General features: G+C 41.0%; 2 protein-coding genes across 3 annotated transcripts in view; both read right to left on the bottom strand.

The window, feature by feature from the left end:
- Window positions 1–1,055, bottom strand: part of LAPTM4B (lysosomal protein transmembrane 4 beta) — a 58,846-nt gene extending 57,791 nt beyond the window's left edge. Inside the window, exon 1 of the mRNA XM_059485670.1 lies at window positions 834–1,055. Within this exon, the coding sequence (XP_059341653.1) occupies window positions 834–929 (96 nt within the window). The 5' untranslated portion in view covers window positions 930–1,055. The remainder of the gene's footprint in view (window positions 1–833) is intronic.
- A 13,894-nt stretch (window positions 1,056–14,949) lies between these two features.
- Window positions 14,950–22,185, bottom strand: part of MTDH (metadherin) — a 33,755-nt gene continuing 26,519 nt past the window's right edge. For both annotated transcript variants that reach the window (XM_059494031.1, XM_059494022.1), the window contains 2 exons: window positions 19,378–19,534; window positions 14,950–17,779 (listed from right to left, as the gene is read on the bottom strand). In XM_059494031.1, the coding sequence (XP_059350014.1) occupies window positions 17,709–17,779; window positions 19,378–19,534 (228 nt within the window). In that variant the 3' untranslated portion in view covers window positions 14,950–17,708. The remainder of the gene's footprint in view (window positions 17,780–19,377; window positions 19,535–22,185) is intronic.

A 22,185-nucleotide genomic window follows, 5' to 3' on the forward strand; every position in this document is an offset into this window, starting at 1 on the left:
TACCTACAGCAAACAACCAGCCCTTTTTATTCTAACACCCAGCGACTACAGCCGGACCAGCTCTGGGAAACCGCTTTCCCCACATTGCAAAGGATGGGGAAACAATGGTCAGAGAGGAACCGAGAGCTTAACGCGGCTCCCCGGGCCAAATAACCGAGCGTCCAACAGCCCTTGGGTACTGCTGGGAACGCTGGTGTCCCCAGGGTGAATTCCGCACTCGTGTCCTGTAATCCCGGCAGAAGCAAGCTGTCTTTCCAGCACCTGCGAACAGCTGCGTGGAAGGCTTCAGCTCCCTACCAGGCACACCAAAACGCTACTGCCAAACGACGACCTGCCACACAGGGACAGCAGTGACAAGAACACCCGAACGCTGTATGAAGCAGCCACCAGAGATGATCAAACATGATTTTCTGCGCGGCGTGCCCAGGGGCCGGGCAGCCTGACTGGAGCCAATGCACCGGCGGGGCCCGTGGGCTGCAGCCACCCCGGCCCGAGACCGCCCCGAAGTTTGGGGGCAAACTCACCCCAGGGGTCTTCACTTATCACATTTTCAACCCTCACACAGCTTTTGGGTTGAGGCCCTCCCGTTCCTGCCCGTGCAGTGTATCCTGCATCCCCTGCCGCTGCCCCGGCCCCTGCACACGCACTCGCTCCGTGCCCCAGTTTCTCAGAGCCGGCGCCCGCCGGGATCAGCGGCGCGGAGCTGCTGCGCATTCCTCCGCTCCAACAACGCGGCTCCCTCCGAAACCCGCCCGGGCAGCGGAGCCGCTGCGATCGGCACCCCCACCCGCGGAGCCGCCCCCCAGGCTGCTCCGGAGCCGGGCCGCGCTTACCAGGTACCACACGCCGAGGATGATGGTGCCCGTGCGGACATGGCAGCAGAGGCAGCAGCTGTTGGAGTAGAAACGCGCCCAGGGCGAGCTCAGCATCTCGGCGGCTCCTCGGGGCTTCGCCGCTCCGCGTCTCTGTGCGCGCCGCTCCGCGGGGCGGGACCGGGCTGGGGCCGCCCCTCCCGCCGGGCGGGACCGAGAGCACGGCACGGCACGGCACGGCACGGCCCAGCAGGGCGGAGGGAGCTCTGAGGGCTCTGCGGGCGTCTGTCCCCGCAGCAGCAGCAGCAGCAGCAGCCTGGCCCCAAAGCGCGGGAGGGTTTCGGGATGCGCAGTCCCGGGCGCTCAGCGAGAGGCAGCCCGGCCCCAGCGCTGCCGGGCCAGGGCCGCTCCCGTGGAATGCTCCTCAGGGGATGCTCCTCAGGGGATGCTCCTCAGGGGATGCTCCCCGCCGCTCCTGGAACGAGCCCTGTGAGGGCGAACCGGCTCGGCGCTTCCTTGGCAAAGCTTGTAGTGCTCCTGGCAATTTTTGAGTGGCAAAGTAGCAGAAATAAACTCTATTTCTCTATAAGGAAAGATAATATTGGAGGAGGTCATGGAATGTTTGGAATTTACCCCCAAGTTCTGCATCCATGAACCTTTGTTTTCTTTCACAGTGTCCTCCTAATCCCCTCCCAAAGCTGCTGCTATTGGGGTGCCTGGAATTTCCTCGTGTCACTGATATACAAGGTAAGGTTGAGCTCATGGCCACTACCTGTAGTTAATGTCTTGATGATGGTGGGGTGTGAGGGGGACACGCATCATTAGGAGGAAGGAGCCAGTCCCGCATATTCAAGCACTGTGCAAATTTGAGCTGAACTTCCTACCAAGCAGCTGACTTTTCATGTTTTATTATTTGTCCTCCAGATGAAACAATGAAGAAAATACTGTCAGAAGGTCTGTATGTCTACCCTGACCCTAAGCATAATTTATTTACTGCCATCCATCTTTGCTTGCCACCAAATTCCACGATTTATCATCAAAATATAACATTGAAAATACTCCAATGCTTCCCTATATGGTTGCTTTGGGGCTCTTCATTATTTCATACATACATCTGCGCAGAACAGGAACTTCAAGATAAAAGCTAACTTGGCACAGATGAACATTCTAACTCTGCTTTATCCCTACTTATAAAGCCACTATAGTAAATTAAATTAAAAATACTTTAAGTAGAAATTTTACATAACCTCTGTTCCTAGTTTGTCCTTTTAAAACTGGCAAGGGGTTGGCAGGAATTTTTGTGTATAAAAGGAAAAGCCACGTAGCCCTGAATTTATAATTTTGACTAGATTCTATGCATAAGCCGAATATTTTTAAGATTGATATTCAAAAATGAAACTAAAATTCTTGTAAAATGCAACATCACTATTGACAAATATTCCAAAGGCCAAAGGAAAATCACCAGCCATGGGGTCTGGACTATCTCACTGATAACCTTGAGAGACCTTGTCCTTTAATGCCAGAGAGTAGGAAAGTTAGAGATGAAATCCTTGCATGCATCCCTTGAGGAAGACAGGAGCATCTGGTTCATGAGGGCTATTGACCAAGCACCTGACCTTTTCAAGGCAGAGGCAATAAATTAAGAGGGATTCCATAAACAAGGGCACACAGATGCAAACCTGGTGGAAAAGGGACCAGAGAGACAATGCCAAAACGCAGAAGTGTCAGGTTACTGACTGATGGCCCATTGAAGAGCTCTGGGAAGGGTCACCTGCGGTTTGGAACTGATAAGAAGGGGAAACAGGAAGAACAGGAGGGTTTGGGATATTTGAGGAGGACTCTGCAAAACTTTGGAAGGAATCATTAGAGGAAGGGGATTGTGAAGGACCAAAGGGGAGACAATAATTAGAGGAGGGGGATCAGGAAGGAGCAGAAGGAGGATCAGACAGACAGGGGTATAAAGGAGGTCAATCGTGTGCAGAGCCTGGCTGGACAGACTGCCCGCTCACCCTCACTTCTTATAAAACCTTTCTTAAGTGTCTCTCTGTAGTTTCCCCTCTCCACACTGTGTGTGGGGGCTGTAAGGAGCAAGTGCCAGCTGCTGGGGGGATCAGTGAGGGATCAGTGGGTGGCTGGGTGTTATTTGCTTGCAAGCATCAAGCTAGACCAGCTGGTCTCTGCTCGGATCTTCTGTGAGTCCTACTCCTACGTGTAGGAGGCACAGATGAGGGCAGCACCTTGTCTGTGGCCATCTGTGCAGCTGTCCCTGCTGGGCTCCCGTGCCTGCAAACGGGAAAGCAGCAGCTGCATCCCTCAGCCTGGGATGGGCACAACAAGCTGGTCTTTAGCAGCCAGGCAGGAGGAACTCGGGTCTGGAGCTGTGAGAGGCAGACACAGTTTATAACACCCTCCAGCACAGCCCTTCTCTCTGTGAGGAGAGGTTAACTGCATGTCTGCTTTCACTTAAGGTTTCCCATCAGTGGCTTTAACCCCCATATTCTCAGAAGGAAAAGGAAGAAAGAATAAGCAGCAAACACTAATCACTTCAGAGCACTTTCCTGTATAATTATTAATTTCCATTCAAAAAGCCTGATGGGAAAGAGCAGGAAACATCAGGCTTCATGTCACTCTCTGATTTATAAAGAGCTGTATTTGGTTTGCTTGGCAAGTTTTTGGTGGTGGGAGTGTTCAGAGCCTGAGTATTGCCACAGACACAGACCCTCCTCAACACGGCCTCTCGAAGTAAAATTTCGACGTCTCTCACTTTGCCTTACAAAGCAAGAAATGACAACCACGAGTTCCAGCGGGGGCTTTGAATCCTGAATACCTGATCTTACACCCTGATGATGGAAAATCATTTTAGGTGCAACAGGGCAACTTCTAAACTGGATGACACCTGAGTTTTGCCAAGGTTTCCAGAGGTACAACAGATACTCGAGATTGTCATCTTTATTCATCAAAACTTGAACAGGATCAGTATCACTGCCTTGCTCAGCAAGTGAGACAAAGTCAAGAGAATTAACAGCTTACTTACAAGCACTTGTTTCAGCTGTGTTGAAAAAATAAATAATTTTTGCAGTGGGATCCATATGGTAAGAATTTTTTCCAAAGGAACACTCAATGCTGAAATTAACACTGCACAGGGTCAGAGCCTGACACACCCTCGCTCAGCCGCCGGTCAGCGTGAGGGCTGTGGGGCGTACCCAGAAAGGAAATGCAGGCTCATGGCTCCTGCCTGCTCCTCTGACCGCAGCAGAGCTGCAGATCGCTGAACTCCATTCACACAGCCGGTCACTCCCCACAGCACACCCTGAGAGCTCTGCTGGGAAGGGACACAGCCCCCTTGGCTGCTCCGCAGCTGTTCCCTGAGCTGCACTCTGTGTCCTGCTCCTGCTCGGTATTCCCCATCTCTCCCCCGTGATCTTCTCACTGCAGAGACAACTTCTCCCTCCTGCCAGAGGATGCTCTGGCCCATTCAGCATTTTCTTGCGTTTTCTAGTGCTCACTAAAAACTGCTTCCCAACGCTGTTAATACCTGTCTGAACAAGACTGCTGGAAGAGGACAGGTGGCTTAGGAACTGCTTGTGACTCCCACCTTCTATCTGCCCCCACAGAGGTGGTGCAGCATAGTTCAGCTGCTTTGAATAATTCAATTACACTGCTGCCCAGCATTGCCTACAGCACTTAAACAAAAGGGCAGCTCAAGAGAATCGCATCTCCTGCTTGCAGGATTAGCCACGTGCTCCAGAGTGAACAAAGGTATTCTTAATTGTTTTGTATTTGGCAAATTAAGATAAGAAAAGGGTTAAACATTGCCCAGAAACCAAGGTCTGGGTATTGTCCTCAGGCACACGGAGGTGAGGACTTTGAGGAAGAGACTCTTGTCGTAGTAAAGAGCCATTTTAAGAGTCCTTTTGTTCAGCCTGCTTCAGAATCTGTGTTTCAGGATGGCTGCGAGTGATTCAAGTATTCAGAGCTGTAGGAATACTTAATGTAATGAAGTTTAGAAAATACCCGTACTTTCTAAAAGAAGTAAGCCTCCAGTAAAAGTCTGACACTACCCCTCTGCCACAAAGACTGCCCAACATCCAATCAGATAGGGCTGCTGCTACGATCCAGATTGGGTTCAAGAGGTCATTAATTCCCCTGGTTTGCCTAAAAAGGATCAGAGAACAGTATTTTTCTCCAGCATGATACAACTCAGAGCACAGAGCCTGTAAGAAAGGCATTGCAATGACACAGCTTGATGTGCTTGCAAAGCAAAATTCTTGTGTTTCAGCACCAAACAATGGACAACAAATGGTTGGTGTTTGGTTTGGTTTTTTTTTTAAATTTCTTCTTTCTTTTAAAATTTCAGTTTAAATCATTAAAATTTGTTGAGAGAAATGCCTGGAACTTTTTAGCTCACTACTGGGATATTTTCTCATGATTTGTCTTATAGAAGATAGTGATTCTAATATCTTAGGAAATTTATATACATGCCCATTTTCCTTCCTGATGGTAAAGTGTACTTGCAACTCCGGCTTCCTTGTGCCACAGCTTCACAATTCTACTTGAAGGTGGTGGTTTTAAGAAATATGTTATTAAAACATTTTGATATATTGCCCTGCCAAGAGCTGAAATATTCTCCAAGGAAAAGCTTGCTTTACTGCATGCTTCTTTCCCTGCTTTTCTTACTTGAAAGCCTCTCAATTTTGCTCTGAAAATATAGGACTCACAAGAAATGAGTCTAGAGTACACTGAGATTCAGCTCTTTTTTCTTCTGGCGTTCTCATTCATGCCAGCCTCACAGATTAATTGTAACATTTTGGATGAGATGAAATCATCTGTGCTGCATTTGCAAGAAGCCTCAAAAATAAGCTGGACAGTTATCTAATTATTTGCTTGGCAGCAGATTTGCAATTTGGTAACATGTTCCCTCAGATACAGTTTGCTTTCCCTGGGCTGCAGTCTCCTCAGAGATCTCTCCACAGGGAATGCCTGCATACCAAGGCATGGGGCTCTTTTGTGTCCACCCCTGCTCTCCTCTCCCCTGCCTGTGCTGTTCTTTCTCAATCCCTTTTGCACAGGGCTGCCAGAGGCTCACGTTTTCCTTGGAGAAGATATTTACACTGGACTTATAGCCTGGCTCTGCCAGTACCTTAACAAAACAGAACTCTCTCCTTTTGCCCTTGAAGTCTGTAATTTTTCTGTAATTTCTGTACATTTCTGTAATTTTTCAGTTCTCCTGGTTTTCCCCTGCTGGCTCAGCATACCTGAAGATACTGAGAAGTGCAGACATCACCACTGTTTGCAACTGTTATCAACAAAATTGGAAGGTGCAGGTGTCCTGTATCCAACTAAAACTCATCAACTCTTCTCCACCAGGCTAATGAGCCCTTTACTACTTCATATCCAAATAATTTCTACTCTACACAAACTCTTCTCCAATTTTTTTGATAAATTAACTTTCTGCTTATCAGACACTGTTTTCAGTCCTTTATGTTTATTGCTTCCCTCACCAGTGTGGGGATCTAGACAGTTTTGTACAAGCTTTTAAAACTGCAGGTATCAGGCATAACAATATTCATTTATTCAATGCACACAGGATTGGGATTGTACCCCCATTCCTCTCCACTACTTGGATTAAAACATCCCCTGATTTACACTTGACCTTTTACTACACCAAACCAGTGGAAGGTCATGCTTGGAGCTTTTTGGTCTTTTGGCCTGAATGCTTATGCTGGACACAGCATTAAACAGACTGGGACATTTTATCCATAATCTGTAGCCAGTTATAGAACATAAAGTACAGCATGCAAGGATGAGACAGGGCAGTTGGATAAATTGGTTGTTGTGTTGCCAGTACTCTCACTGCTTGCCAGGTTGCTTGAGCAAAGGAAATCTGTGACAGTTTTTAATACTGTGTTGAGTTTGCAGAGAGGTCACAGGTCTTTGATTGATAGGAGAGGCAAGCCTTCTAAGAAAAGCTAATATACATCAAACAGCATTTACTTCCTTTTAGTTCCATTAGTTAGATTAGTTAATGTTTAATTTATAGATTCATTTGAGTATGGTTCAACACTGGGAATGTTTCCAGATTTAATTCCCTTCTTCATTATGCCATTATGGGTTTTCCCCTTCTTTTAAAAGACCACCTTTTTTCTGTTTTAATATAAAAAGATGTAGACATTCCCATCAAACATGTTTTGTTTACCTACCTGTTTGGATTTTTTTTTGTTGTTATATCTAGTAGAACTCATGATCATTTTGTCTTCTATCAGCAATCTCAGTCTAGTGATAAATCATGTCCTTACATTCTAGTGAGAACCAATGCTGATTTTAAGTACAGTCAAGAAGAATTGAAACAACACATCTTCCATAACTGAGATTTATTACTGCCTGTAACTTACACAGGAAGCACTTCTCAGTTTCAGATTTTTAGATGCCAGTCAGGCTTCATGCAGTAACTCACCACTTCACCTGGGGACCTGCTTAGACTTTGCTCCGGATGCACTTTAGTCTTCTGAATATTAAGCCAAATGTGCCCAAACCTGGAGCTTTGAGCTACCACCAACTTTAAAGCAACTGAAAAGCATCAACATCATTACTTTGAATATCTATGGAGTTATCCCACTTTTCCTGCTCTCTTCCAAGTCTGCTGTAGTCTCAAACAAACTCCAGGGAATGCCATCCAGTTCTTCTCAGCAGTGCTCACTGCAGGCAGAGGTTTGCTACAGAACCTTACAGAAACTTTCAGTCTCGTGTATTGTTTTCTATGCTAAAAAAAGCACTTAACTTCCTCATAGTGCCACATCCTCTGCTTGTTTACCCATCCACTGCTTATTAGGGAGTCATCAATGGAGATAATTGCTTTCCAGCCAAGCCTTCGGAGCATGCCATAGGAGCTGGTGGCTTTGTGCTGTCAAAATATCAGCTGGGTTTGTCCCCTCCAGCTGTCTGTCCTGAATCCCCTTGATGACTGATTTGCTGAGCACAGGATAGCAATACAAACCCAGTTAGGCAATATGTGCCTTTTTCTGCAGAGGCAGACTGCAAGTACTGTACATGCAATGTAACCTTTTATATGCACTATAAGTAATTACAGGTTGAGGATATGTCCTTCATGAAGTGCAGAGATACAGCACTGATGATATTACTGCTTCAAGAGCAAGGGAAACACTTCTGAACAATGCTGATGGTGCAGAAAGTTTAATTGGATTAAGTTTGTTCCAATTTATAAATCATTTGTATGTATTAGGAAATGCAACTAGGAAATCTAGATTTAAAGCTACATAAGACAGAGCCACCAGTACCATGTATATGTGTGTGTGGGATGAGACTGAAGCTAATACTGTGTATTTTGTATTGTTTCTTCTAAAGAAAAGAAAATCAAGGCTGCTAACATTCTCCTAATTATAAAAACCAAAGCCACTCTTGGCTTCTCTTCATCACAGTCTCCTAAACATCCTCCTAAGATACCTAATGCCAGAAGTAACAGTGATAGTTTAAATCATATCTCTAATTTTTCATCTTTTGCATAGCAAATCACATAATAAATGCCAATACAATTCCAGTGAAATAGCATTACTTGCCAGTTGACCTCCAGGTGCAGTATAAACATTGTTTCAAAAGCACATCTCACAATCACACAGCTTTCTGCTGTGTCCCAATATAATAGGTTATCAATGTATATTACTATACTGGGACTGTAAAGCATTTTATAGGCATGCACATGTCTGAACATGTTTGATTATAGCCTTAGGCAACTTTGGGAAATCCTGACTGATCCAACATTGCAGAGCTGTCCCAGCTCACAGTGGTATTCAGTAATGGACTAGTCAAGGCACAGGGGAAGTGTAATTGCAGTAAGACACAAATGTAACTCACCATCTGCACTGCAACTCATTTAGTGTCAAACATCTATGAATAAACCTTTGGAATACCAGAGGTTTAGTCTTAGCTTTCAGAAACCCCATCTCTGCAGACCAGAACAACACACATTTGCCACTTTGGAGAGAACTTTCTTTTCATTTTTAATGTAAAAATCACTGATCACTAACATGACATTCTCCAAACTCAAACATAGTTTGAAAATGCAAATCTGTACATATTTCCCCTTCTCTTTTGATATTTAATGTATATGAGCCTTTAAACCACTTAACTGCCACGTGAGGCAGTTTTGTATTTGTAAGACAAAAGACTCCTCACTGTGAGTTTTACCATGTTGATGCTGATGCTGATGGAGACATCCTTAAAGCCCTGACAGAACACCCTCTTGATAGCTCACTTCATTTGGAGCAGGGCTGAGCTGCTGATTTGACATAAGGAAAAAAAAAAAAAGCAAAAAAAAAAGCAATTAGGACTTCTTTCTTCAGTTAAACTTCAGTTAAATTACCTTTTTTGAGGTAGACTGCTCAAGAAATATTAGGAATATTTGGCTGTAAAGACTTTAAAGCCTCCAACAGTATCATGTCCTCTCCTCCATACAGCAGCAACACAAAGCAGAAGTGAAACACTGTGTGAAAGATAACAGCGTGGTGCTCTCAAGAGATGTTAACATTACATTAAATGTTCACATAAGAAAATGTGTTCCAGCACAATGCTCTCTGGCAGCACAAATTCCAGTGGCATACTAGTGCAAATTCAAGACTTTTAGAGATAGAATTCTTAATGCAAAGTGAAGCACTTGCAGTCCTGCTTTCCCATAGTGATCTTGCTCTGCACAAGATGTTCTGCCTCAAAGTGAAATAGATAAAAAAGTTATTTTCTAATGTGACATATGACTTCTGACTAAGTTTGACCATAGTTTAGCATTCACATGATGTGATTGCAGAAATCCAAAACATATGGCAATCTTTGGGTATGTAAAACCTGCCTCTCTCAGTCATGTGTGAGGCTTTGGAACCCTTCAATTATGCATCTCTATAAAATATTTTTTGTATTCAAGGCAGTACAAGTTGAAGTGTTTTAATAATTACAAAAACAGTCACTAAATTTTCTATTCTGCATGCCTGCTAAGGTCTCACAGAAAAAGACAAGCTCCTAAAACATCATGAAGGATTTCCATGGTTAACAGCAGGCTGCTGAATGAGTTGGATGACTTTGAACTGCATGTCTGTAGTATATGAATATAAAATAGCACAGTATTGATTTGCCAGCTCAATTCTATCAAGTGCTGATCCCACTCCAGAAAAGCACTTAAGTACTTCTTACTTAAGTACTGCTGTTCAGAAGTGTTCAATACACAGGTGAAGTCCAAGTAACATTATTTTTGTTTATTAAAAAGATAGGTTTTCCTTTTTTTTTTAAAATTAAATAAACACATTTGTTAAGAGCAGACTGCTGTTTGCAACTCCATCCTTGGAAAATGCAGAAAAGAATTCCAACAAAAATGAAGAAAATACTGAAAGTATCTGCTGATGAAGATTTTAAAGTGTTTTTAAATAACCAGCCAGGCATGAAGATGACAGACCATCATGCCTCAAGGTGGACCTCAAACTTAATGCAACACCAATACTAACCCCACTCTACATAGGCCACAGACTTGACTTACAGCAGAAACACCAGAGAGCCAGAATAATTCTGGAGCAAGAATAACTCTCAAGTATCATCACAGCCCTCCCCTGATTTAACAGCTGCCTTTGCCCCTGCTGGAGGCGAGGCCGAGGGGCAGGGCAGGGTTAGGCTGAGCTGGCATTGCTGCTGCTGGGTACTGGCCATTGCTCTGCAAGAGCCACCATGCAGTCTCAGATTTGGTTTTTCTTGAAGTGGCTACTCAGACCATGCAGGCAAGAGTTCAGGAGAAAGAGTTTAACCTGAAAACGTTTCAAAGCAATTGAAAGACTCCAACTTTGCAGCCAGGCTAAAAGGCAGTGCAACTAAGGCACAAAATTGGAACAACATACTTCAAAAGTCAAATGAAACATGATGCTGGCTCAGCAGGGTTACTTGCAACAGATGACTTGAAACAGGCACCTGAGGCAGCTGCCCTGTCCTAAACTGCCCCTGACAAAACTCAGTTGGGCCAAGACTACAGGCTTTTTTATCACTGAATTTATAGGCTTTATTCCCCCTCACACTACCACTGATGGATTACATTCTTCCATGATTCAGAAGACATATGGTGGTGGTTATGAAAAGAATACTGTTTAACACTGCAGCAACCTAAAGCAGTAGAGTCTTTGAAGAACACATGGACCTGACAAAGTCTCAAACTTCTGGAGAAAATCGCCCTGGTAACTGCAGAATTTGATTGATAGAAATACAATTCTTGAGATGCATTTTATGTATACCGCAGAAAAAAAACCCAAACCACTTATGGAAAGACAGGTAGCAGTGATGAAGAATTTTTTTGTAGTCTGTTTTCTGTTCATAATTTTACTGCATTCAAACAATAAAGTATCTTTATTGAGCTTTATGTCTTTTGGTGGTGGCATTGGCTTTTTTGTTGGTTTTTTTTTGTTTTAAAGTACAGTACAAGGATCATCTGATCCAATCTTTGTAGGCAAAAGCACAGTTGAGACAAGATGGCCCAGCAATCTATTCATCTGGATCTCAAAAGTTGGGGAAATGTTGGGGAAATCCACAACTTCCCTAGGGAGATTATTCCAAAGGCTGATTGTTCTCTTTGTGAAAAAATTTCCCCATGTGTCCAATTGGAACCTCCTCAGGAATAACTTGTACCCATTATCCCTGGTCTTTTCCATGTGGCTTCTTTTATAAAGGGAGTTTCTATTTTTTCTTTAAATAGTGGAACATGGTGATAAGGTCTCCCCTAAGTCCTCTTTTCTCAAGGCTGAACAAACCCAGTTTTCTCAGCCTTTTCCCATGTCACAGGCTTCACAGTTTGTGGCTCTTCTCTGAACTCTCTCCAGCCTGTCCACATCTTTTCTGCACAGCAGGGACCAAAACTGAGCACAGCATTCCAGTGTGGCCCGATGAGCTCTAAGCAGAGTGGGACAATGACTTCTGGATCTCTGCTGGTGATGCCCTTGTGGATGCAGCCCAGCACCCCGTTGGCTCTCTGTGCCAGCACAGCACTGTTTGCTCATGCTGCTCTGATTGTCCACCTGGATCCCCAGATCCCTTTCCACAGAGATGCTCCCCAGCTGGGTGGATGCCAGCCCTATGGTGCTGCACACGTGGGTTATGTTTTCCCAGGTGCAAGACCTGATGATTGCCCTTGCTGGACTTCATCAGATTCTTGTTAGCCACTCTCCAGCCTATCCAAATCTTCCTGCAGGGCGGCTCTCTCTTCCAAAGCATCCACTTTCCCACTCAGTTTGGTGTTGCTGGGAAACTTCATCATGGCGCACTTGATCCCATCTTCCCAATCACTTTCTGAGGATGTTAAGCAGAGCTGGGCCTGACACCAATCCCAGGGGACCCCACTCGTGCCACGCTGCCCATTTGAGGAGGAGCCATTGACCAGCACCCGCTGGGTGCTGCCTCTCAGCCAGTTCCCACCGCCACATGGAGCATCCATCCACACCACAGCCCATCTGCTTTTCAGAGGGAGGCTGTGGGAAACCATTCTGAAGCCTTGGAGAAATCCAGGAGGCAATGTCCACCCAGCCCACACCAACCAAGCAGCTTGCTTTGTCACAGAGGGTGACCAGGTTTGTCAAGCTCAATTTGTTCTTCGTCAATCTATGTCGGTGATCCTGTGCCTCAACTGACTTATGATAGCTACCAGAAGGTTTTGTTCCATAATTTTCCCAGGTACTGAAGCAAGACTGATGGGCCTAAAATTCCCTGGATCCTCCTTTAAGGCTTTCTTGTGGATGGGGGTACATTAGCCTTTATCTGTCTTCTGCCATAGCCCCAAGTCCACATCATCCCAAGATGAAGGAGAGCAGCCTTGCAATGTCAGCTCCTGTAATAGCTCAGCCCCACTGCTGGCTCTGTGTTTGTGCAGCCTGGATTTGGCCCCAGGGCCAGAGGCCCAGCAGTGCTGGTGCAGACAGAGGTGAAGGAACTGTTGAGAGCCTCAGCCTTTTCAGCATTACCAGTGACTAATTCTCCTGTCCTGTTTATCAGTGGGACAGTAGTTGCCTTCTGTTTCTGCTTGATGTTTTCATACCCAAAGAACCCATTCTTGTATTTTTTGACATCTTGGCCAAATTCAATTGGAGCTGAGCTTTTTCTTTTCTAACTCCATCTTTGCACACCTTGGCAATGTCCACATAGTTCTCAATAGGTGTGGATCCATATTTCCATCTCTGGTATGCTTTGCTTTTGAGTAGACTCAGAACCTCGCAGTTAAGCCAAGGGGGTTCTTGCTCCTCCTACATCACTTATCTTTAAAGGGGATGAACTGTTTTTGTGCTTTCAGAAAAAAAGAGCATTCTTAAGAAAGTCCCAGCAATCATTAGCTTCTTTACTCTCCAGGGAAGCTTTTCCTGGAATCTTTCCCTTTTTGAAAAAAATTAACACTGCAGTGATTTCAGACATGGCTGCAGGTATTTTCCACATTCACTGGCTGCCTCTGTGAACAGGTGAAAATGCAAGGTTATTGATCTTCTGCAGTGCCTTTGAAGACTTTTGAGAGCAGAAGCAAAGCTTGCACCTGTCCTTACACATATGCCCAGCCCCTCAGCAGCAGAGGGACAGCAGTTGATACAACTCCTACTCTTTTGGCTAACTGGCCACAGCTCAGGAAGGCGCTGCTCTCCCAGGTCCCAAGCCTCTTCAAAAGACACATTAAAGCCCAGCCAAGCCTCTTCAAAAGACACATTAAAGCCCAGCTGTCTGAGCAAGTCCAAGTTACAGAATCACATGAGAGAGGAATTCTCTCCCATCTGGAGCTTTGTTTGCAGACATAGCTCCAGGCATGACTTTATTTGTTAGCTATATAGGTAAGGCTGGCCAAGGAAATTTGAAAAACTGTGACAGCCCTTGTCAGAACAGCTTCTGAAAAAACACACCTCAGTAACAACATATTTGAGTTATACTTCACCAGGTATTTGAAATAAGGAATCACTTGAAGTCAGAGTCTATTGAAGAGCTAAGTGGAAATACTGTTAGTACAGGACTTGCTATCTGTGAAGAAACAGGGAACCACCTCATACCTAGTCAGTTTTGAGCCCATTGTAGCAATCTGGTTCTGAGTGATCCACGGCTTACCCTCTGCCATGGACTGAATTAAAAATACTAAGCCAAGTTAAGGGATCACTTAATGCTACGAATAAGACAGCAAATGTGTTTTATAGTTGCAGATGTTCCTAAGCCTGTTTTTTTAAAGAGTATTGTATGAATTCCTGAAACCATGAGTTTCATGTTAAGAGTTTTAAATGCACTTTTCAGAATACACCTCTATTAAAGACATCACAGTTTCAGTTAAAAAAAACAGTGAACCAGAAATCTTCAGCTTGGTACAAATAGCCAGAAATGAAAAGAGCAGAAGTTCAAGAGTTTCCTCAATGAAGGACCCACTATGCAAATCAGACAATTTTTGTAATGCAATTAAGTTTCAACAGGACAACCCATGAATCATTAATAACATGATACAGAACACAATCAACAATAATTTCCACCCCCCACCAATGAAGAAACAGAAATCATCCCACCTTGCTCCCAACATCCATCCCAACTAACAGCAGTTCTGTTAGTCCTGCAGTGAGCAAAATCCATTCTGTTGCCACATTACTTTCAAGTTAAGACTTATCAGTCACACAGCCCTTCCTGCTCCTTCTTCCCCAAATTCATTTGGCTGATACTCCTTGTTCTTTAATGAAGTAATTCACTCAGAATTTTAACAGTAAAATATTTTTAGAAAAGTATTTTAAGAAGCAATTAAAATTATCAGGCTTTCTCCTGCTGTCTCCTTCCAGTTACAGAGAACAATGAAGAAATCTTTTAGTACTGGCCTGAAAAATCAGAACTGCTCATTTTTACTCAGTGGTCATCAGGAGGAGACTCACAGGTACAAGTGTCTGTGAGAGGCCTGCAATTTTTAACAACTGAAATCTTGATTGGCAACCTAGTTGAGTTAAAGGCACAACAAGTAACAGATCAAAGTCTGCTTAAACCATGTACTCTGATGTCTGCATTTTCCAAAAGCCTTATTCACAGGATAATCCCATGGCTAGGAACTATTAATAGGGCAGTTTCAAATGAGATACAATTCAGTTACAACACAACAGTACTAGCAATATTTCTATAAATTTTTGAAATGCTTTTAATATGTACATTCTTTCTTAGTAAATATTAAAGTAGTGCTCTTCACTTGCACTTTTTTCTTTAGACTTCTAAAAGGGTATCAGAAATACAGTTTTCACCCTGCTCCAAACCAATGCAGTTACCTTTGTAACAAGCACATATGAATTCTGTACACCTTCCCCTCCCCACAAAGGAAATAAAAATATGCCATGGCTATCCAATTACACATCATCACAAGTTTAAATTACACATACAAATAATTCCAGAATATTTAGAAAAAAACAACATATTGGATTTATGAAATCATTCCATGCATTCAACAACAGAAAAAAAAAACAAAGGAAAAAAAATTAAGTTTCTTTAAAATGGTGGCTTTTTGCTCTATCCAAGTACCAAAGACTGGATTCAGTGTATCATTAAGACTAACCACTGCTTGAATCATAGAAACATGACAGTACATAGATAACCAAGTTTCTATTTATAGACAATATGATATAGAGTTACTACCTCTCCAATGAATGTCAAATAAAGCAAATTTCGCTTTCTAAGACATTGAAACTGCATATTAAGAAAACAGTAAGAGGTGCTGCTAAATAGGTCACAACATTTTGAAAGGAAGGCTATGCATTTATATGACCCTGCTTAGCAGCAGCAGTTAGTTAGCAGGGTTCCTATGTTTTAGCTAGTTTGTTTCTTTTTCCAGGATGACAAGCTATTTGACTAATCCAGAAATATCACAGATTTTATTTTCAAGAGAAAAAAAAGAGTTTTTGCAATGAAGTCCTTGGGGGCAGTCTCTTTCATTACATAAAATCTTTGTATTTTCTATAAGAGTCTTGTAGCATAACATACAGATTGGAAACAGATTTCAGACATACATTAAAAACCCAAATTCAAAGGGTATTTTTTAACCTTTACTCTGAAGTCAAGTAAAATTATAATATTATTTACATGCAAAGGACTCTGCATGATTCCATAATATCCTATTTTTCATGTTTACCTTAAGATACTCCTTGAAAAGCTGTACTTCAGTTCTAAATTTATTTCACATGAATAATGACAAATATCACTCATAAACATTATTCCCTCCCAGTGAATAAATCAATACCATCAATTTGCTCAATTTATTTTAACAGGTCAATTTAGAGTGTCATGTTCCTGACATACAGGAGTTAATACCTGTGCAAGTTAGTATCCATTTATTAGGAAAGCTCTCCATTAGCAGGTGCATTTTCAGTACAAGTAAACCCAGCTTGCTGCATTATCTGCTCTTGCCTTGCAATACTGTCAAACTGCAGTTGAGTACAGTAAGAGCACAAGATTGTTGATCAGTACCACATGTTACAGCTGTTAACAATGCTATTTGTGCCACAAAACCAGAAGTCAATAATTTGAAAAGAATCCTGACTCTTCAACTGAACTTACCAGGTGATGTTAAATACCATCCTTAGCAAACCAAATTTTGTGAAGGCTATTTACAGTGTACATGGCTGAGCATGTACCTTACAGACACAAACACATCTCCACTTCAATACCACCTCATTACAGTGCCTGAAAATGACAACACATCTTCAATGCCATTTTAATTAACAGTTTCAAGCGGGAAATGGTCTTTATTTTACAACTGCTTTACTTGCATAATTTTTTTTTATATAAAAACACTAACTCCTGTCCAGAAGTCTAGACACATTCTACATACTACAGGTTAAGGCAGTAAAAAAATGTGTTCCTGATAACTGTTTTTGACAATGTCAATTAAAGCTGTCTGAAGCTACTCCAGTTCTCCAACAGATCTTTGAAATCCAAATCATTTGTGAGTGAAAAATTCACTTTGATTTCTTCAGAGTTTTAGTAATATAGACAACAGAATTGGGTGTGGTAAGTCAACAAGTGTTAGGAGAAGGAAAAGTTTGATTTCAGTTCATTTCATGAGTTTAGAAGTTGAGAGAATAGATTTTAGATGGGATCCTGAATCAACCAAGAACTGTAGGGAATGAAAAAGATAACCAATTTTATGCACATTACTGCATTCTTAAAAATATACTGTTATCTTCAATAATTCAAGTAAGGTAATAGACATTATAAAAAATAACTTCATGAACCATACTCAAGTTTCAAATCACATTCTCAAACTTTTAACCCAAAGCAGTTTTATTGTGTTAACTTCATATAATAAACCATGAAGGTCTGACTGTACGAATGGTTAATGATTTGCACTCGAGATTCCTGTGATAGCTAGCAGACTTGCTAACCAACTTACTGTAAAGATATGGCAGATTATATGTATTGAATCAAAGCACTTTGATTTAGGCATAAAACAAATTCAAATGGTTGACATTCTGTGCTTCTAATGCATCACTCATAAGAGAGGCAAGAAACACCCATTATTGTAGACCATTATTTTTACAGAAAACCCTTCCTTGAAATTAATCTTTTATCCGCAGCTGTAGATGAGAGTATAATCTGTTGTAAACAGGGCACTGTGTTGTAAAACCAGTTTTTTTAAAATTAAGATCTCTCTCCAAAAGTTGGGAAAACAAACTCTTCAGAATGTCTTTCAAATGTAGCATGTTCTGTTTGCTATATCATAGTTACTTTCATTTGATTCCTTTTTAAAGATGTTTGTGTTCACAGCAGTTCTGTTTTTAAAAATTGTTTGAAATTTTTATAAAATTCTGTACATGTTCACAAATTATTGCATAAACAGCATAATCTTCATGATAATATTCAGCAACAAATGTCCATCTTAGAAGTTCACGTTTCCCTTCTTGCTTTTTTCTTCTTTTTAACTTGTTTGGGAGATTCCCAGCTTTCTTCAGACTTTGCTAAAAAAAAAAAAAACCAAACAATTATAGTGTTAGGACTAAGACCATTTACACAGAATTGGCTTTTAAAATCCTGGATAATACACACTGTATTATTAGGAAGTGATCCAGAATAATCAACTAGAAGTTTTATTCTGATTAAAAAGTAGGATGAAATTGGCATGCATCTAACACAACACATGCCAATTTCATCCTACTTTTTAATCCCACAAATACTTAAGAGTGATAAATGTGAAAGGCCATTCATTTTGCAAATATATTACTTACAGTAGAGTCATTGTTATTTTCTGGCCTAGAAATAACATACAGGTACACAATTGACATTAAATGCTCACTCTTACCAGATTACACTGCTCTTAACCACTATATCTGAGTAGTTTTAAAAAGTATTGAACTATGTAAAGATGTGGTTACATGGAATCCATAATCCAATAAAGAAGCACTACGTTCTTAATAAAACAGACTGCCTTAAAACATGCTGGCTGCCAAAAGTAGTAAAAAACATTAAGTATTGTACATACTGAACCTAAGAGATGTTCTTTCAATTGCTGAGACATGAATCAATCACAAAAGATTTCATATTTTAGAACCAGAAAAGTTCTAAGTTGATACATTGACTTGAAATATTCCATTGTTTCATGTGTTCAAAGCCAAGAAGCCAATTAACGCAGCAGAATGAGATTTTGTAATTATAAAGTCATCATGCATGTTTCTTCTGAAGTCATTAAAACCTCATTTTGTACTTCAACACTTAGCCAGCAACTTATTATAGATTGTCAGTATTTATTAATTTTCTTAAAGAATCTGAATCAAAACATTTTTTTTTTCCCAAGCAATACCTTTCACATCCTCACTTCCCTTCTAAATTTCCTGTTTTACTGTGTGAGTACTTCAAACGCTTTTGAGTACGAACACTTTTGTCAAGTACAACAGAGGGTACATTTGACATTCCTGGGCACAGCATATTTTCAAAAAACAATATACCTGCAGCAATTTAGCCAGATTTATGCGCTGCTAGACTAAAAAAAAAAAAACTCCACCCAATACCTTTCTACTCCCAAATAACCAACTGCTTCCCTCTATGATTACATGGAAGCATATGGAAAAAGATGCTAATGAGCTAAATTGAGAAGTCAAAAGACCTCAGTAGGCTGAAAATGGAATTATTTGTATTTTTTCCCAAATTTCTGGTAGCTAAATATTCTGTCAACTGCAATGTGTAACCATCTGTTCTTCACTGAAGAGTTACAAGCAGCCCTTTGAAACAATGTTGGCAGAACTCCTTAGTCACAGCATGGAGCTCCAGTCCCAATGGTGATGAGTCCAAATCCAAATGTCTATTAAGGACAGGACAAGCCCAACAGACATTTTCAGTCAAACAAGCATATGAAGGCAATTTTTCATCACAATGAAAACAAAAATATCAAAGTGCTGTTAACTTTAAGGAAGTAAAAAATATGGCAAGATGTATAAATAAGACACAATGATCTGATATGGCACTTAAAACTCAAACCCCAGAGCAAAACATTCTGACTACACTCTAGGGGAAAAAGCACATTCTAACTTCAGACAAATAAACTGCACTGAGAGATACTTACTCTGTGGAGGAGGCACACTGTTTTGCTTAATATTGGGACTAGAAACATCTGTCTCTTGCAGCATCTGTGGCACTTGGGAAGCGATCTTGTCAGAATTGCCCTCTGATACAATTACAGATGGCTCAGTAGAAACAGCAAGCGAAGGAGCCTCCTCAGACTATTTGAGAAACATAAATAAAAGTTTTCGAAAGTTTAAGTAATGCAAAAGCAAACACTCTTAAATGGTGTTATTCTGGCAGTATACTTAGCAGCTGCTGAGAAGATGGCATTGAAAAATTAAGCCAATATTAAAATCCTGAAAAATTTTCAATTGAGGCTGTAATACTATGACTGCCATCTAGTGCCAACATTTTTAATTGCATACAAACAAAGATAAACAATACTAATTCTTAAAAGACAGCACATGTAAAGAAAGGGAGACCAATCTATAAATCACCAAGACCCTAAAAGGATTCTAGAATATTCAACAGAGATGTGAAACAGTGACAGATATGCATTTGGTTGCAAGGTAAGCAGGCAAGTTAAATAGGACCAAAGATAACTCAAATCCAAAACAAATCACACCTCCAGTCATTCCTATAAACTGCTCAAAACACTTTGCATATGCTTACAGAATAACAAATATTGGCAAAAGCAGTCAGCAAGTATTTCAGTGGAACTTACTGCAGAAATAACTGCCAAGTAAAAGGTACTTGTGGTATTTTTCAATTATCTAGTTGATGTTGAAGGTTTCCACTACGGAGGCAAAATGTAACTGTACCCTAGTGTGTAGTACTTATTGCAATTAAAATTATAGCAAAACAGAAAAAAAAACCATTTTGACATTCCAACAGGAAAGTCAAAATATAAAAAAATATAAGATCTCACACCAAGTCACCAATGGCAGAAAGCTTCAAAAAAGAATGTATTAGAACACAGCATCTTACCAAGCAACAAACCCCAAACATTAAGGTGTTATTAAGAAACCATAGCTGTAGTTGTGTCACAACAGCTGAGACCTGGAACTATGAAAACAAAATACTGAAGTCTACATCCCTGGATGCAGATGTACAGATCCTACACCATAGTCACCGTTTTTACTGTTTCCATCACTATAATGTAACCATCTCAAAAATTCAGTCAGAACATTCAAGAGCAATAAAATATAAATTTATTTTTAATCATATCACACTAAGCAAGAAATTAAACAGCTTTAGTTGAAAAAAACCCAATACATTAATTTAAAGGATAGCAGTTCTCTGACCTTGCATGAACAGTTTGCTGTGCTCTTACAGCTCAACTGAAACAAGTTTTTTAATATCTATAATTGCAGCATTTCTCTCAATCTACTGAAAAATTAGTAATCTCAAATCTTTTTATAGATCGACCATGCTGATAAAATGAACTCCCAGCCTACAGGAATTCCAAGCTTAGCCAATTCTAATGTTGTCTAATAATTAGCAATCATCAGTTACATAAATAAATGAACTTAACAAACTGTGATTTCTAAAACAAAAGGAGGATATAAAGCTTCTAGTGCAAGGTAATCAATTCAGGTTTGGCATGACAGTTTTGTTAGGACAGTCACACTTGACCAGCAGGTAAATCAACTCAATTAGGATTTTAATAGCACAGCTGCCTCAGGTTGACTAAGAAACATGTTGCAGCTTGAGTGTTACAGCATGAAGTATTACTGCAAATGTAATGATACAAATACATAGAGCACTCTCTGGAAATTTTTCCAAATAGTTCTGTCCATGTTTTGAATACAGGAAAGTGGGTAGTGATGAAGACATTAAAAAATGCAAGATATGCTCTCTGCTAATTCAGAAAGGAGGCCTGAAACAACAAATAAAGCCTATTGGATAATATAAATAGTAATGTGCATAATTCTATGATTAAATAATGAAGTAGTGACTTGTCAAACTGTTACTACTTTTTCCAAGTATCTCTCTTCATTTAAAACTTGTGCCTGCTGATAAAATGCAAAAGGTTTCAATGCAGCCCTATGTATAGCATGGGGGAAATACCATCACCAGATACTGTGATGTGAAACACAAGGTTTAACATTCAGCTGTTTCTGATGTTTATGTGGATACACTGAATAACAACTGGTTTGTACCCTATATTTCATTCTCATGTTTTGGAGCATTGCTTAAGGCTAAACTACCTTACCTTGGAAACTTCAGTAATCCGTTCCACACATCACTCACAGACAGTTTCTACAACTTTTTACAACAGCCAAGTTAAACAGTATTGGAAAGCATCTTCGCATGTGTGAAATTACAACGAAGCGAAATCTGATAGCCAATCTCCTTTATCAAGGAGACTTGATAAAGACTGACAGACCATCTGCACTGTCAGAGACAACAATTCACAAGTTTCCCCTTATCAACTCTAGTTTCAGAGAATATTAGTAATAATTTTGTTTGTCCTTTGCCTCCACACTAAGTTTAATACAGAACATGTCTTGTTTCAGTGACCGCTTACACAGCTATGCACAGACACATACATCAACAGATTGAATTTAAGGTTCAAGAGCAACAGAAGCTCTCAAGCCCCTCAAAAAGGGTGTAGTGTAGGTCTACATGAGATGCTGATGCCATCAAGTCACCTAGGAAGCTGGGTGTGATTTTAAACAGTAAAGCACTTAGCAAAATCTACTGAAACTGCGCTTGTATTTTGGCAGTGCTGACAGCTTGTGAGAAAAAAAAAATAACTGCAGATATTTTCCAAATCAATTTAGATTTCTGAACAACAGAATCTACAGTCTTCCAGGATGCACTATTATGCCACCTTGATGTCACAATCCAAGTTTTCTGTCTACAC

This window comes from Ammospiza nelsoni, chromosome 1 (assembly GCF_027579445.1).
Source record: "Ammospiza nelsoni isolate bAmmNel1 chromosome 1, bAmmNel1.pri, whole genome shotgun sequence".
NCBI lineage: Eukaryota > Metazoa > Chordata > Aves > Passeriformes > Passerellidae > Ammospiza > Ammospiza nelsoni.